Raw genomic sequence first — 14,799 nt, 5'->3', positions numbered from 1 at the left:
TTGTGATAAGCAGGACATGTCATGGGAGAAAGTATTGTGTGTTGATGACAAAGGTCGACCCAGTTTTAAAATGGACTGGGTTCCAAAGACCAACTGATCCCGCTCTGTGCTGGAGCAGCTATGGAGGCATATCATCAGACTTTGGTTTGTTGGTAGTGGCTGCTCCAGGCACATAATAGGGGACATCTCTCAACTGTGCAACATTTTGACCTTTGCTTGAGAGTATGTGTCCTTTGCGGGAAGGAAAGAAAGGAAGGGATCACTCATGGGGTTAGTGCTTAATGACGTAAAGAATTTTCGGATCTGTTATGAGATTATGCTTGCTGTTCTCAGACCTTCTGAATGCAGATTCAATCGGTGAATTACGGTTTGCGTTTTCTTCTCTATACTCCTGAGTTTTTCTTAAGCTGATTCGCTTTAAAGACTAATTTTTGTTTTAGGATAGTTTAAATTTGCGCATTTATTTTCGTTTCTCTCCTATGCACAAATTTAGGGGGAGAAATAAAAACAAAACAAAATTAATTTTTTTTTAAAAAAAAACATTAGAAAATCAGAAAATTAAAAAAAAATATATGTTGGTTATGAAATGTGCTTGAGGGAGATGTTTTGGGAAGTGATATTATCAAGTGAAAACAGGCAATTTGAGTCTGCATAACGTACCCAAAGTTGAAGGGTCTATGCTATGGTTTGATGCGTCGGTAGGCACAAAAATTTTTAAATGGACATGACTAGGCAGAGCTGAACTTAGGAAATTTATAGACTTGACAAATCTTGACCTAGTTAGATCCATTCATCCTGACAATACGACGCTTGGATAGGTTGAGCAGGGAGATATATATGGGAATCTACTCGTCACATTAAATGAACCCGTACTTGGAACCGTGGTTTAACTTTTCCTCGATGTGCGGATTCTGTCCTTAATTCCGGTTGGATGGGGCGACTGGTAAATTCCGATAAATTAGGTCTGTAGAATATCATTTTCTTTCTTTCCGTTTGTTAGCCATATGTTGTCTCCTTTGCGCGACTTGTAATCCGACCTGGTACACAACATATGCAACTCTATTTCTTTGCAGGATATATATGTGAAATACTTCTTATCTGTTAGCCATATGCTGTCTCCTTTGCGCGACTTCTAATCCGACCTGGTACACAGCATATGCAACCTTCTTCTTCTCAACCCCTTTGAAGTAGTTAGTAATAGAATTATGAATCTATCCTCTCTCTGAATGGTTGTCTGCTCACCCGGTGTAAGGAGTACTCTGGAAGTTCTTGATGGCTGGGGCATATCAGGAAGCGGGAAACACGTTCCAGTACACTTAAAATTGAACTCATACATATTGTCTATATATCTCGCTGCTCAATTTAGGTGGACAACAATATCCCTGGTCGTCGTCAGATGAATGGTCCTTAAGATATAGTATCTAAGAAATTAGGATCATATATAATATCTAGGATCTTAGGATCACTTTGTCTTACAATTATTAGTATGTCCTAAAATTGTCACAATTTTTCATGTTTAAGTGTACCACAATACCGACGATCGACCAGACAAAGACGTGAAGATAGAAGGTACCGACAAGTGGATAAAGGTTGTCTAAAAACTTTGATCCCAAATCACTCTTAAAGTTAGATATCATTTTTATTTTTGTTAAATTCGTCATAGTTTCTTCTAATTTAAATATTAGGGGAGAATTTAAAAAAAAATTAATTAAAAAATTAAAAAATTAAAAAAATAGTGTTATTTCTGTTTTATTTCTTGTTCAGAAAATATGAAAAATCCAAAAATATTCTTGTTTCTATTTTAATTTGTGTGCCAAGTTTTCTTTTAGTTTTGTTTTGTCTTGAAAAGTGATTTCAGGTATAGATGAGACTCATGGAGTTTGTGTTGAAGATTTCCGAGCCAAAGGCTTTGTCCGTGAGCATCGAAGAATTCTCATTCAAAGGAGCAAGAAATGAAGATTATTCTTTCAAATTCAATCTTTCAACCCCAGAAGCAAGGTGAAGCAGAAATTGAAGATTATGTGACGGATTGCATTGAAGCCTCCTCAATCAGTCTGCTTCTATCTATAAACCTGTTGAAGTGATCCAAAAGATTTTTTCTCTCTGATGTTCTCTCTGAAGATTCTCAAGCTGAAAGCGCCATGTTTCAAGAATTAGTACGTCAAGCCTCCTCACCCAATGTGCATTCAATGCCAAATTCTGAAGAAAACCTCAAGTGCTCAAGATAAAGTCATTCATTGAAGATTCATATGTTCATCCTGATGCTCTGAAGAAATCGAAGGTTAAACCTGAAGCCAAGCTCCAATTGAAGATTGACAAGAAGAGCCAGCTACTTTTTAGGGGGAGCTTGTTGGGTCAATTAAGAAAAGAAAGCTATAAACCAAGGGGGAGATTGTTGGGTCAAAATATGGTTTATACTTTGCTTTTCTGGGCAATTGTATAATTCTGTAATATTTATGAGTTTATGGTCATGTTTACGGCTGAGTTTACGGCCGTAAACACCTTACGGCCGTAAACACCTTACGGCCGTAAACTCATTTACGACCCATGTGTTTCCGGCCCATGTTCCCCTAGTATAAATATAGGTGTTAGGGTGTGAGGAATAGATTGATGAACCCTAAGGATTTTACGGCCAGAGAGAAGAGAGTTTACAGCCAGAGAGCATTTTGTGTGAATCTTTTGTATCTGGAACTTTAATTCTAATCAATTCATATAGAGATTCATATTATTCTTCTTCTCCTTCAATTTTATTTTTATCTGACATCATTCGTTTGATTGGGATTCTGCACCATCAAACGGATCTGACTGATACACAGGCAAATTAGGGACTTACATTGGGAAACAGGTGTTACACAAAACCGCTAAGTGGCCAAGGAAGGACTGTAATGTGTTCATGCACTGCTTCACTATTGTCTTAGTTTTTCTGGATTGAGGCGTGATAAAGGAATTGCCACGATGCAGTGGTCATTGAATTTGTTGACCGTTGACGTTTGTTGACCATTGACCTATGGATTTTAACGGTTTGACCTTGAGTCAAACTTGAAGGTTTTAGGTAATAGACCGAGGTTTGACCATTATTTAATGTTACGTGGGTCGCGAGTCTGATCTGTGTAAGGAGTTGAGAGTGTAGCTGTACTTCTTCGGTTTTATGATTCTGGTAAGTCTTCTCATTACACCTCGCGTGACGTTTTATATCCTTTATATGGTAGGATTTAGGTAATCTTAGAGTACAAACATGCTAGTTGACTATGATAATTCCTTTTTATGTGTGAGTAGTTGTAGGACACTTGGTTTCATGGTATGCTAGACTAGTAGGGCCTTGCTTGTTGACTGTATGATACTGTTAGTGTGACATCCCCAAAATCAGGGCCAGAAAAGACCGGTTTGTTTATGCTTTGTTTAAAAATCAGAGTAACATTTTAAATAAAAGTGTTGCGGAATTTGTCCCAAAACAATAATATGATAAAGATTTATCAAAAGCATTTCCATAGAAATGTATTTCATTAAAAGACTCGGGATGTCATGTTCGTACAGATCAAAAGCATAAACAGTACAATACAAGCCTTACTACATTATTTCATATCTACAGGCCTATATCCGTAATCCCTCGTCCAAACATCATATATATTCTCAAGCGCCACTACCTGTAATACATAAAACTGAGTGGGTCAGGCTTGGGAGCCTGGTGAGCACATAGGGTTTTCAACCCACAATAAATAGTTTATTAATTTCATCAATCAACAATAACCCGATTACCCGTTCCCGTTATCCTCACTTTACGTCCCTAAACACCTATCATAAGGGACCTAGCCTAAGGATCATCATCGGGACGGACACTACTACTAAGGGGATTCCTCAGCAATAAATGTCCTAATAGGCAACCATGTGGGGGATGGAGTACATCTGGTGAGCACACAGTTCAAATAAACACCTACAGGTTGCGAGCCTGCTAGTGTTCCACTGGACTGTCTAGAATAGTCCGTGGTCGTCATCTATACTCCGCTAGATGACTGGATCATCAATAACATCTATAACGAGGCCTCTCATTATTTTATTTTGTCACACAGCAACTATTACATCTACCCATGTTTTACCCAACACATTTTGTAGATATAAAATACATATACAATTTAAATCTTTGAAAACATGTATAAAACGTTCATCAAGCATGGATAGCAAGTATTCAGATAATATGCACAAATAGCACGTAATTTATATTAAATACTTCATATCTATGTGTAAGTTGAAAGTAAATATGCACTCACCTGAAAAGGTGGTGATTCCGAACTCAGACAACGCTTCGCTTCTTAAAAAGAATTTTCTTCGACGAAACCTAGTATTATTACCACTAGAGTTTAGTTTATTATTCGTCGAGACTAATTAATAGTCTAGCTATTATTATTATTATATAAGCGTCAAAAAAATACTTATATAACCCATAATAATAGCCCAAGTATTTATTATAAGTTCCTAATAACGTTACTATAATTAAATAAAAGCTATATTAAAAATAGTGTAGGCGTAGCTCACTTACAGCGGGTTTTATAGAAAACCGGGCTTTGCTTGGAGCAGCGTTCCCGAGCCGAAAAGCTCTTCTTCTCGGAGCCTTCGAGCACTCCGGGGCTTCCGCCTCGTGCTAGGGAGGTTCCCTAGGCTTTTCGGGGGATTTCGGGGCTAGAGAGAAGTTCTAGAGAGAGAGAGAGAGTAAAGAGAAGAAAGAATGGGAAATGTGTGAAGAAAATGAGGGTGGGAGAGGTGGTATTTATAGGGTGAAATGTGGCTGAACTTGGTGCCACATGTCACCATCTGGTGGCAAGCCTTGGGGAGAAAGCAATGGCCAAGATTGTGCCACATCACCCATTTTCGCACAGCACACTTCCGACTTCTAAAATCCGTAACTTTCACATACGACCTCCGTTTTTGACGTTCTTTATATCCACGCGTAGGTAATAATAAGATCTACAACTTTCATTTTGACACCGTCAGCCAATTCTCGATCGATCTTAAATTTAACAGTACAAGGAGATTATACTGTTAAACGTCTGCGTAAAATTAATAACTTCTACATACGGACTCTGTTTTTGTCTGTCTTTTTACCGTTGATTTCCTATTAATGAGATCTTCAACTCTCATTTACGTTGCGTAAGCCAAAAACCGCTCGAACTAAAATTCGAGTTTCAGGCCGTGCACTGCTAAGCCGAATCTTAGAAAAATCATAACTTCTTCATACGAAGTCAGATTTGGGCGTTCTTTTTATCGATGTTCTTAGTTTAACATATTCTACGACTTTTGTTTAGATTGATAAGGCTAAAAAGTCTTCTATCGTAAATTCACTATTTACGTCTCCCGGTGTCGTGCCGGTTTTGCCGTAAAACTTCGGCGGGCCATAACTTCTTCGTTATAGCTCGGATTTCGGCATTCTTTATATGTACGGAAACCTTGAGACGTATTCTACAACTTTATGTAGAGATATCAGGATTATCTCACACTTTAATTTTGACGCTCATTTTTATTCTTTATTAATTATACATTTATAATTAAATAATAAACACATAAACACACATAATTCACATAATACTCAAATATTTTATATTTATTACTTCAAAAAGAGTTACAATAGTTGACCTAGACTATTACATTGACAAAAATGGTTAGCCCTGAAAACCCGGGCGTTACAGTTAGGTAGGATCTACAACCAGCTTACCCCTTTAGTTTAGGGATATTCTCCTATTTAACACGGAAAATGAAACTAATGAGCCATGATTTTAAAAAAAGATGGGTGGCCATTTAAAACTAAATGCGGAAGTTCATGGGTGAGCAATCATACTAGCCCTTTTTTATAATTACGTCTCACTAATAATGATTTTCTCTTTTTATTCTCAATTTTTATCTTATATTTTTATTTTTTATATTAGGTAAATATTATGTAACATTTGGTTCTTGGTACGTATTTAACTTAAATTTGTTCCATTTTATAGAGCAACTTGATGAGTTGAGAGCCCCAAACTCGTCGAGTAGAGATCACAAAGGCCGCATAATTTAAGTAACACATTCGACGAGTAGGCTGACAAGGATGAAACCCTAATTTCCAAGGTTTGCACCCTATTTAAGCACCTTAAACCGTTCATGTTGGCCTCATTTCCAGCCTCCAAGTCCCAAACCGTAAATCTCGAAAACCTAATGCTATTATGAGTGTTTGTCAGCTATTTCAAGTATTTTAGTGTCTATTTTGAAGCCATTGGAAGAAGAAGAAGCTTGAGGACACAAGAAGGAGTTTATAGATCCAGAACCCTTGCTTCAACCATGCCATCTTACTGGTATAAAGCTTTAACCTTGCTTTGTGGTCACTTAGATCTCCATTTTTGAATTTCATTGCTTATTTTGGTCCAAATGATGTAATTCTTGGGATTTGGATGTCCCAAGTGGTGAACACGTCATATCTAGGGCCTTAAGGGGTTTTCATGGCATAAAGGTGCCAACTTTATGGCCATTAAGGTCCCATACAACCTTTAGACCATCATGTTGGTCTTTTGAAGCTTCTATGGGTCATGCATATGGATAAAGTTTAAGGCTTTACGTGATCATTTAGTCCCTAGAGTCTAGATCTATGACCTCATGGTCAATCTTGTAGTTTTGGTGTTCTTTGGATGAAGATTTTGGCCTTTTGGGTTAGGGTTTGAACTTAATCTCATTAGGAAAGGTATTGATGGGTAAAGTTGGAAACTTCACCCTTCTAGAGGCATTTCCATTTTAGATCTGGAATATGAGACTTGGATTTGAAGAATAAGGGCTTAATGCAATAAGAAGGGTTGATAGAATGATAAACTCGACGAGTCCATTAGGGAACTCGATGAGTTGGTTGAGAATGTTCCCGATTTGTTGAAGGAACTCGACGAGTCCACAAGGGAACTCAACGAGTTGCACTAGGAGAGTCTCGTTTATGTGGAGAAGGAGGAACTCAGCGAGTTAAAGGGAAAACTCGACAAGTTGAGTGAACTCAGAGCGTTGACTTTGACTTTGACTTGACCATAGATGACCCTTAAGGGTTATGAGTATGGAATGGTATCTAAGGGGTTGTTTTGGCTCAAGGAGTGAGTATAGTTGATTCCAAGCAGAGACATTTTAGCTATCATTCGACATTTGAGGTGAGTTTCCTCTTGCTTTGAACGGGTCGAATGCACCAATGTGGGCCCATATATGTTATGTGTGTAGATTTCTAGCTAAGTGTGGGCAGGGCCCATATGTTAGCATTTCTTGAGTATGGGTATGGAATGGATTGATAGATTTTGGGTTATACTTGTTGTTTGTGTGATACTTGTATGTGTGCTTAGTTAGCTGAGTGTGGGCGAGACCCGTATCTCATAGATAGCTGAGTGTGGGCGAGGCCTTTATCTCATAGATAGCTGAGTGTGGGAGAGGCCCATATCTCATAGATAGCTGAGTGTGGGTGAGGCCCGTATCTCATTGAAAGCTGAGTGTGGGCGAGGCCCATGTCTCATAGTTAACGGAGTGTGAGCGAGGCCCGTATCTCCTAGTTAGTCGAGTGCGGGCGGGGCCTGTATCTCCTTGAGTGTAGGCAGGGCCCGTATCTCCCAGTAACATGATTATGTGTATGATGTGTGGTAGTTTGGGGGAAATTCACTAAGCTTCGTGTTTACAGTTTTCACTTTTGGTTTCAGGTACTTCCGGTAGCAAAGGGAAGAGCTCGAGATGACTGCATTGCACACACCACGATGTTTAGCATGGGATGTTCACTCTGATGTTTTGATATGATACTCTGATTGATACTATGACTTATGTTTTTGGATGAAATGATTTTAATAACTATGGTTTCTTTAATAATTAAAAATGAAATTTTTGGTTATGATTTTTGGGATGTTTCATATTACATCTTGAAAAAATTCCACAAGACATTATGTTGTGGACACTTAAACAAGACATTTTATTTATTTATCCTAGTTGTTTTATAACGAAGGTAATCGTCGAAAGCAATTCCCTTACCATCGGTGGTGGTTACCTAATTTATACATTCATTTTATCTGATTTTTATGGGATTTGGATAGTGGTAGTCATGGGCAGGGGGTTCCGAGGTGGCATGTGTAACCCTTAAATTTTGCAGCACAACGTAAATTTTTTGGAAATTTTTTCAGTGTAATGTAAATTTTCCGGCGTGCCAGTCTTAAGATCATGTATGTTACTCCTAAGATTTTGTCATGTGTTTGCCACTAAACTGGTAGTGTAATTCTTTTTACATATATAGTGGTTGTATATTTCAAAAAGTGTTAACATTAGTAACATTCTCGTATATTTTGTGTAGGTAACTCATGTATTTGTTAAATTCTTAGGTGTTGTTTGGTTCGTAGAATGATTCAAAAGGAATTGCATTTGGAACTGGAAAAAGAATCTGTTAGGAATTTGAATCCAATTACATATCCTATTTGGTTGGCAGACAATGGAAGTAGATTTAATTTCAGATTCTGTTTGGCTCATAGGAAATGAAATTTGAATCCATGTAACATGACAGAGTTACCCTTTTTGTCGGTTTTGCTTAATTTTACTTTATTTTCTAACTTATATATAAAGATACATTATATAAATTATAAAAATAGTAAAATCTCGGCAGCGGCGTGGGCGATGACGGTAGCGGCGGTAGTGGCGGCGACAGTGGCCGTGGTGGTGGTAGTGGTGGTGGCGGCTATAACTATTGGTGGCGGGTGATGGTAGTGGTGATGGTGATAGCAGTGTTGACTGGTGGCGACCACAACTGTGGTGGTGACGGTGGTGGTTGTAACGGTTGGTGGCAGTAATGGAGGGTGATGATTTTCTGATAAGTAAATTGAGTATTTTTGTAATCTGGTCACTTTCTTTAACGAGTATGAATGTTTTGCATCCAAATATGAAAGAATATAATTTCCTCCATAGGGTGGAAATTTTATTTAATTTAGGAATCATTTCTTTCTTTTAAGTCCAACAAAACATATGAATTGTAATGAATTAGAATCCTTTTATCTCGAATTCTATTCATTTCCTGCTAACCAACCATTTTTATTTTATTTTTGATTTATTTGTTACATATTATGAAGTCTACCATTTTTCTTATCCTAATTGACATTTAAAAATAATAATTGAATATAAAAAATATACATGTGTCCAAATGAATATTACGGAGGTAATAATAACAATAATAATAATAATAATTAAATATCATAACCATTTTTTAGCTTTTATAAACAAAAATCCATTTAACCTTTTCGTGAGCGACAAGATTCTTGGGTGCATAATCCATCCAACAAATCTTTGCAAATGATTTGGTGATGCATATTATCTCTTCTCAACATCACATAATGTTTTTAGTAGAAATATGTTATATAATATTAATTCTTTGTTGGATTGAATGAGGATTAATCCAAACCGTGGCTTTTGATCCAAGTGGTGAGGGAATCGAAATAAAAGGGTGTCTAGTGTCTACTGTCTAGATTTGAGGAATTTAAGATACCGAAAGGCATACGATGCCGATGCTTAGAAAAGCAACTCCTTTGCATGCCTGATGCCTCATCCTGTTCAAGACACACATGCCCTTCCAAACTACTCTCTTTTGTCCTCCTAACCTAAAAAACCTAAATCTTTTTCCCTCAATTTCCAAAACAATAAATAAAAAACTATTATCTATCAAAAATATAAATTAGCTGGAACTTAAAAGTCTATACCCCAAGTGTTGGCAGGTGTGAGTTCTTCAAATATGTAAAATTACATAAAATATAAAATTTAAAATTAAAGTTTTTAAAATTAGCTATTTCAAGTAACTCTTTCTTTAATTTGAGTATTTACATAAAAAGTTTAAAGTTAAAAGCTCGTTAAAACTTTCAAAAGTTAGTTGTCAAACATACGAAAAATCTTAGTTTTGATCAAACTCGACTAGAACTCAAATCAAACTTGCTTTATTGAATGTAGTTCTCACACTCTTCAATTCATTATTTGGTTTTCAAACCATCATATTGACAAAGAAAAATCAAATATTTTTCTATCTTTTGACAAAGAGAATAATTATTTTTCTATTTTTTGTTTCTATCTATTTTCATATTATGTAGATTAAGACAAACATCAAAATCAAGAGATGAGATTAACAGAAGAATTAATTGATTTCATGTGTAATTATTTTATATGAATAGAAAGAGATGAATATGAACAAAAGGTAGAAAAATATTATTTTTGGTTGATCAAATAAGTTGGTAGTTATGAGAAAGAAAAAAAAAAAGAATGAAGGTTGTAAGTCAATTTTGTTTATAATTATCGATAAGTCTACTAGGCTGATGCTTGAAAAAGTTTGCTTCAACATAAGTTGATGTGTGTTTGCGTCTTATCAAATAAGAAACTGAAATTTTGATTAAATCTATATTTGCTTTACACTTAAATCGAAATTATAAGTTTAAAACTAAATTCAAGAAAAAAAAAGAGGTTTTGTTGTGAATTGTTTAACGATTGTTGCTTTTAAGGCACGTGCTTAACTATGCAAAACATAATTTTGTCTTTATTGATCTGTTAATGAATAATAATAGCATCATTATAATACGTGCTTTATAGAGGGCCGAATGATAAATTCATAATAACACACGTTTCTTTTTTTATCTAAACCATAACAATTAAGATTACGACCTTAAAAGAAAAATCAACTGCATTATTTCAAATATTAAAAAATATATATATTAAAAATAAATAAGCAAGAAAATATATCACTGATATCGATATAATAAAATTAAATAAATAAATAGCATTTTGAAACAGTAAAAAACATGACTAGTTAAACACATTTAACTGTATAATGACTTGATTTTTATAAAGCATGAATAATTATCTCAGTTTTATATATTCGTTTAAAATTTTATTAGACGTTCTTATATTTATTATTTAAAAAAAAAAAACAGTTGAGTTAACGAGATTTCTAGGATACTATTTTATATATCACCAAAAAAAAAATCTATACATAAAAGCTTCTACCTTTTAAAATCTAATCTTGTGAATCAAAAGTTAGGAATGATGACAAAAAAGTTCATTTAACCACAAAAAAAAAAAAAAAAAAAAAATCTCCATATGGACCCGCTTTGCCTTTTTGTTAATTTATGGTACCACCACTTATCTATTTTACTTAGGCCGGCCACTGTGGTGGTCATCACCCATTCTACACCACCATATATTATATTATTCTTCACACCACAACCTTGAAGATGTAATATAACTTCTATATCGTCACAATTTTTGTTGGAGTCTAAAAATCTAATATAATGTTCGTTACATTACCAAGTAAAAACACATAGAAATCCAAAAACTTCTTCACAAATTGCAACAAATTTAGTGAAAGCTAGGCGGTGTGTCTCATGGCCACTTAATGGGGTGAATCATTCAGTCATAGTTGAATATGTGTTTTGTCGAAAAAAAAAAATCACTTGGTTTCACACAAAAAGCTCTAAAACGGGTCGATTAACAGGCAAAATATTTTCTGAAAATCCTATTCACTTAATGCATCCGGTTCATCTATTATCACATTCTTCATATCATTGATTTTTCTGTTTTGGTTGTTGATTTTGTTCATTTGTGGATAGCCTCTCTTAAATAAAATACATATGGTTTCCTATTTCTTCAACTGTTCATGTTGTAATTTTTCATTGATATCTACGATTTTACCCACGAAGGATAACCGGTAAACTTATTGCTCTATTTAAAGAAGTGAACCATTAGATTTTAGACATACTTTTTCCAATATAGGCATTGCAACATACTCTCCATAATGATCTACTTTGTTTTTCCTATGACACCATATTGTATGCAAGAGCTTAATTGGATTAGATAGTTGAATCCTCAAATTAGACGTCATAGTCCATTGAACGAATACAGACAAAGTTATATAAAAGGACACTACATTTTACAGGCCTCTATCTGTTTATCAAATAAAGTTAAGAGTTATAATCCGTTTGATTTGTTCATCTTTAGCATAAATTTATTGAATCTTAGGGTTCTAAATGTTCATGGATGACAAATGTTTCTTGATTTTTATGAATAAAAAATTTCAACCCGAGGCCCCATTGACATTCATGCATGCACTTACTTGATAGATAGGGACAGTAAAGGGCATCTCCAAAGCTTGGTAAAGTAACATAAGCATAAGTGGGAAATGGGAATCACAAGAACACAAAAGAGTGAAAGACACTACTGAAAAAGTAAACCACACCCTCCTTTTTCACCTTTTCAGAATATATTCCTATTTAATAATCAATATATGCTCTTGCTCACAGGATCAACTTAGATACATTTAAAAACATTACTTAAATCTCACCTCCTTTTTTAAATAATTAATATTCAATATATTTTCAAAATTTGCTGTTCTGATATATCACCCAATCTACTCGACCTGTCCTTTTTATCATTATTATATTCTTTTTGTCAATTTAAATTATTATTATCAAATATAAAGAAGCGAAAAAGAACTTATATAAAAGTTTCATTAATGGTACGTATGACACAAAACAAATATTGGTTCAGACTAGGCCGAAGGTTATCCATATCACTTAAAATTGTTTAATGATCCATAAATTAGTTATATTTATCTTGTTCTAAATATAAAAGTTAAACCCATATGGCCATATTAAAATAAAAACAACTTAGCCCATTGATATTCTAATTAGGCCCAAAAACAACAAACTGGGCCAAATTTTAGCCCTAATCGGAGGGGAAACGAAACGTGTTCATGTTGCCAGTTGCAGTTGCCAGGTGAAAGGTTCAGAAAAAGAATCGAGACAGAAAGGATTAAGGTTGGATAGTTGAGAGAAAAAAAAAAGTTAAACGACAACAATGGGGAAAGATCTTAGCGACGATCAAGTTTCTTCTATGAAAGAAGCGTTCACGCTTTTTGACACCGACGGCGACGGAAAGATTGCTCCATCGGAGCTCGGAATCCTTATGCGTTCTCTTGGCGGAAACCCTACCCAAGCTCAACTAAAGAGTATAATCGCTGAAGAAAAACTCACTTCTCCCTTCGATTTCAAACGTTTCCTTGAGTTAATGTCAAAGCATCTCAAGCCTGAACCCTTCGATCGGCAGCTCCGTGATGCGTTCAAGGTCATCGACAAGGACGGGACTGGATATGTTGTTGTTGCCGATCTCAAGCACATATTAACGAGCATTGGGGAAAAGCTTGAACCCGCGGAGTTTGATGAGTGGATCCGAGAGGTTGATGTCGGATCTGACGGGAAGATCAAGTATGAGGACTTCATTGCGAGGATGGTTGCTAAATGATTTGTAAGTTTTTCCTTCTCTTCCTTTGCAGTTTCCCTCCGGTGTGTAAATGCTACTATATTCTCGTTCTTTTCCCCACTTTTGTTCTAATTACGATGAAGCTCCTTTATTGAGTATATATAATATATCTAGCTGCATAATTGGGAATGCCGGAAAAGGCTAGTAGATTACATATTATGAATGTAGCACGGTTGCACTGAATCACATATACAAGTATTAGTAAAGTTGCATAATCTGCACACAAAGTAATTACATACAAATTCACAAAATCTATTAGTACAGTTAGATGTTTGCTCATCTGATATTTCACTTCCCTTTTAACGATCGTAAAAGAAAGCTGTATGCACATAGAGAGTTTTCAGAAAGATGTAGTTTTACATAACTGCTTAGAACCTACTAATGCGTAATTAAGAAATCACAATTGCATTGTTAATGAAAAGTTGTTTACTAGGGTTGGCTTCTTCATGTAGAGAAATTGAGATGATGTAATAATCAATTTGTTGTGCAGGTTGTTGTGATTGTGATGTGAGTGGAGGTGGACTGATTGATTTATCTGATATTAAGAAGCAGTGTTTTTGGTGTGTGGTAATTTTCTATCTTTTTTTTTTCTTCTTCTTCTTCTTCTTTATGAATTTGGTGTTTGCTAGTTTTCATAAACAGTTTGTTACTGTTTGGAGTTTGGGCAACTAATCATGAAAAGAGGGTATTATTGCCAATGCCACTTGAATGCTTGTGAATAGGTTTAACTGATGTTACACAACAATTGGTCTCTCATCTTTTTTTTTTTTTTTTTTTTTTTTTTTTCATGTATAAGTATTAACTCACTGCTGTGTTGTGAATGTGAATCCTGGAAATCACAAAATCTGTTTTTCCATGTATACAAAGAACTTCTACTCTTTTGACCAACTTCCATAACATAAGCCATATCCTCCATTGCTACCATTTCATCTTGATTCTCAAATCTCAAAGAATTTGACCTTTGATTGCATAGAATTGAGTTCATATACTTCTATCAATATCAAAGCTTCCATCGAATGTTTTTATACCAATTGTTATGAATCAAATGGTTGAATTGAATCTATATAATCATTATTTCGTCCAAGAGAATGACCATTGTTTTGAATCATGTGTATTATTAATGTAATTAGTTGTCTTATTTTATTTCTCAAAAAAAAAAGTAGTTATTGAAAGAGGTTTTTCATTCACCTATAGAATGAGACTATAATTATTTGTAAGACACCAGAATATTGAATTATAAGTTATAACGTATATATTTATCACTATATGGATAATAAAATACATAAAGCTAACAAAAAATGTTCAACTACAAGCATACGCGAAATAACATTGTAAAAATTATACTAAAACAGTATATTATACAATGAAATAAAACTTAATATGAAAACCGATAAAACAATTAAAATAAAATATAAAAAGATCCGGAAAGGTCTTGGTCCGTGGAGGCGTGGAAGGGTCAAGAACTGGGCTTTGCTTTACTGTGGGCCAAACTTG

General features: G+C 35.0%; 1 protein-coding gene and 1 long non-coding RNA gene across 2 annotated transcripts; one reads left to right on the top strand and one right to left on the bottom strand.

The window, feature by feature from the left end:
* Positions 1-3,588: 3,588 nt before the first annotated feature.
* LOC145090849 (uncharacterized) lies at positions 3,589-4,713 on the bottom strand. The gene is made up of 3 exons (XR_013701783.1): positions 4,535-4,713; positions 4,266-4,333; positions 3,589-3,644 (listed from the first exon to the last, which is right to left on the bottom strand). It is a non-coding gene; the product is annotated as an uncharacterized LOC145090849 (long non-coding RNA).
* An 8,034-nt stretch (positions 4,714-12,747) lies between these two features.
* On the top strand, positions 12,748-14,003 carry LOC145088777 (putative calcium-binding protein CML13). The gene is made up of 2 exons (XM_079027178.1): positions 12,748-13,290; positions 13,796-14,003. The coding sequence occupies exon 1, from the start codon at positions 12,844-12,846 to the stop codon at positions 13,285-13,287; it is 444 nt and encodes a 147-aa protein (XP_078883304.1). The 5' UTR covers positions 12,748-12,843; the 3' UTR covers positions 13,288-13,290; positions 13,796-14,003.
* The last annotated feature ends 796 nt before the right edge of the window (positions 14,004-14,799 follow it).

Source organism: Lactuca serriola, chromosome 2 (genome assembly GCF_051521515.1).
Source record: "Lactuca serriola cultivar US96UC23 chromosome 2, Lser_US96UC23_V15, whole genome shotgun sequence".
NCBI classification, from domain to species: domain Eukaryota; kingdom Viridiplantae; phylum Streptophyta; class Magnoliopsida; order Asterales; family Asteraceae; genus Lactuca; species Lactuca serriola.
This window is presented reverse-complemented; position numbering and strand designations above follow the sequence as displayed.

Excerpts from the sequence above, each read along its gene's own strand:
- LOC145088777 (XM_079027178.1), top strand. The coding sequence starts at position 12,844 with ATGGGGAAAGATCTTAGCGACGATCAAGTTTCTTCTATGAAAGAAGCG.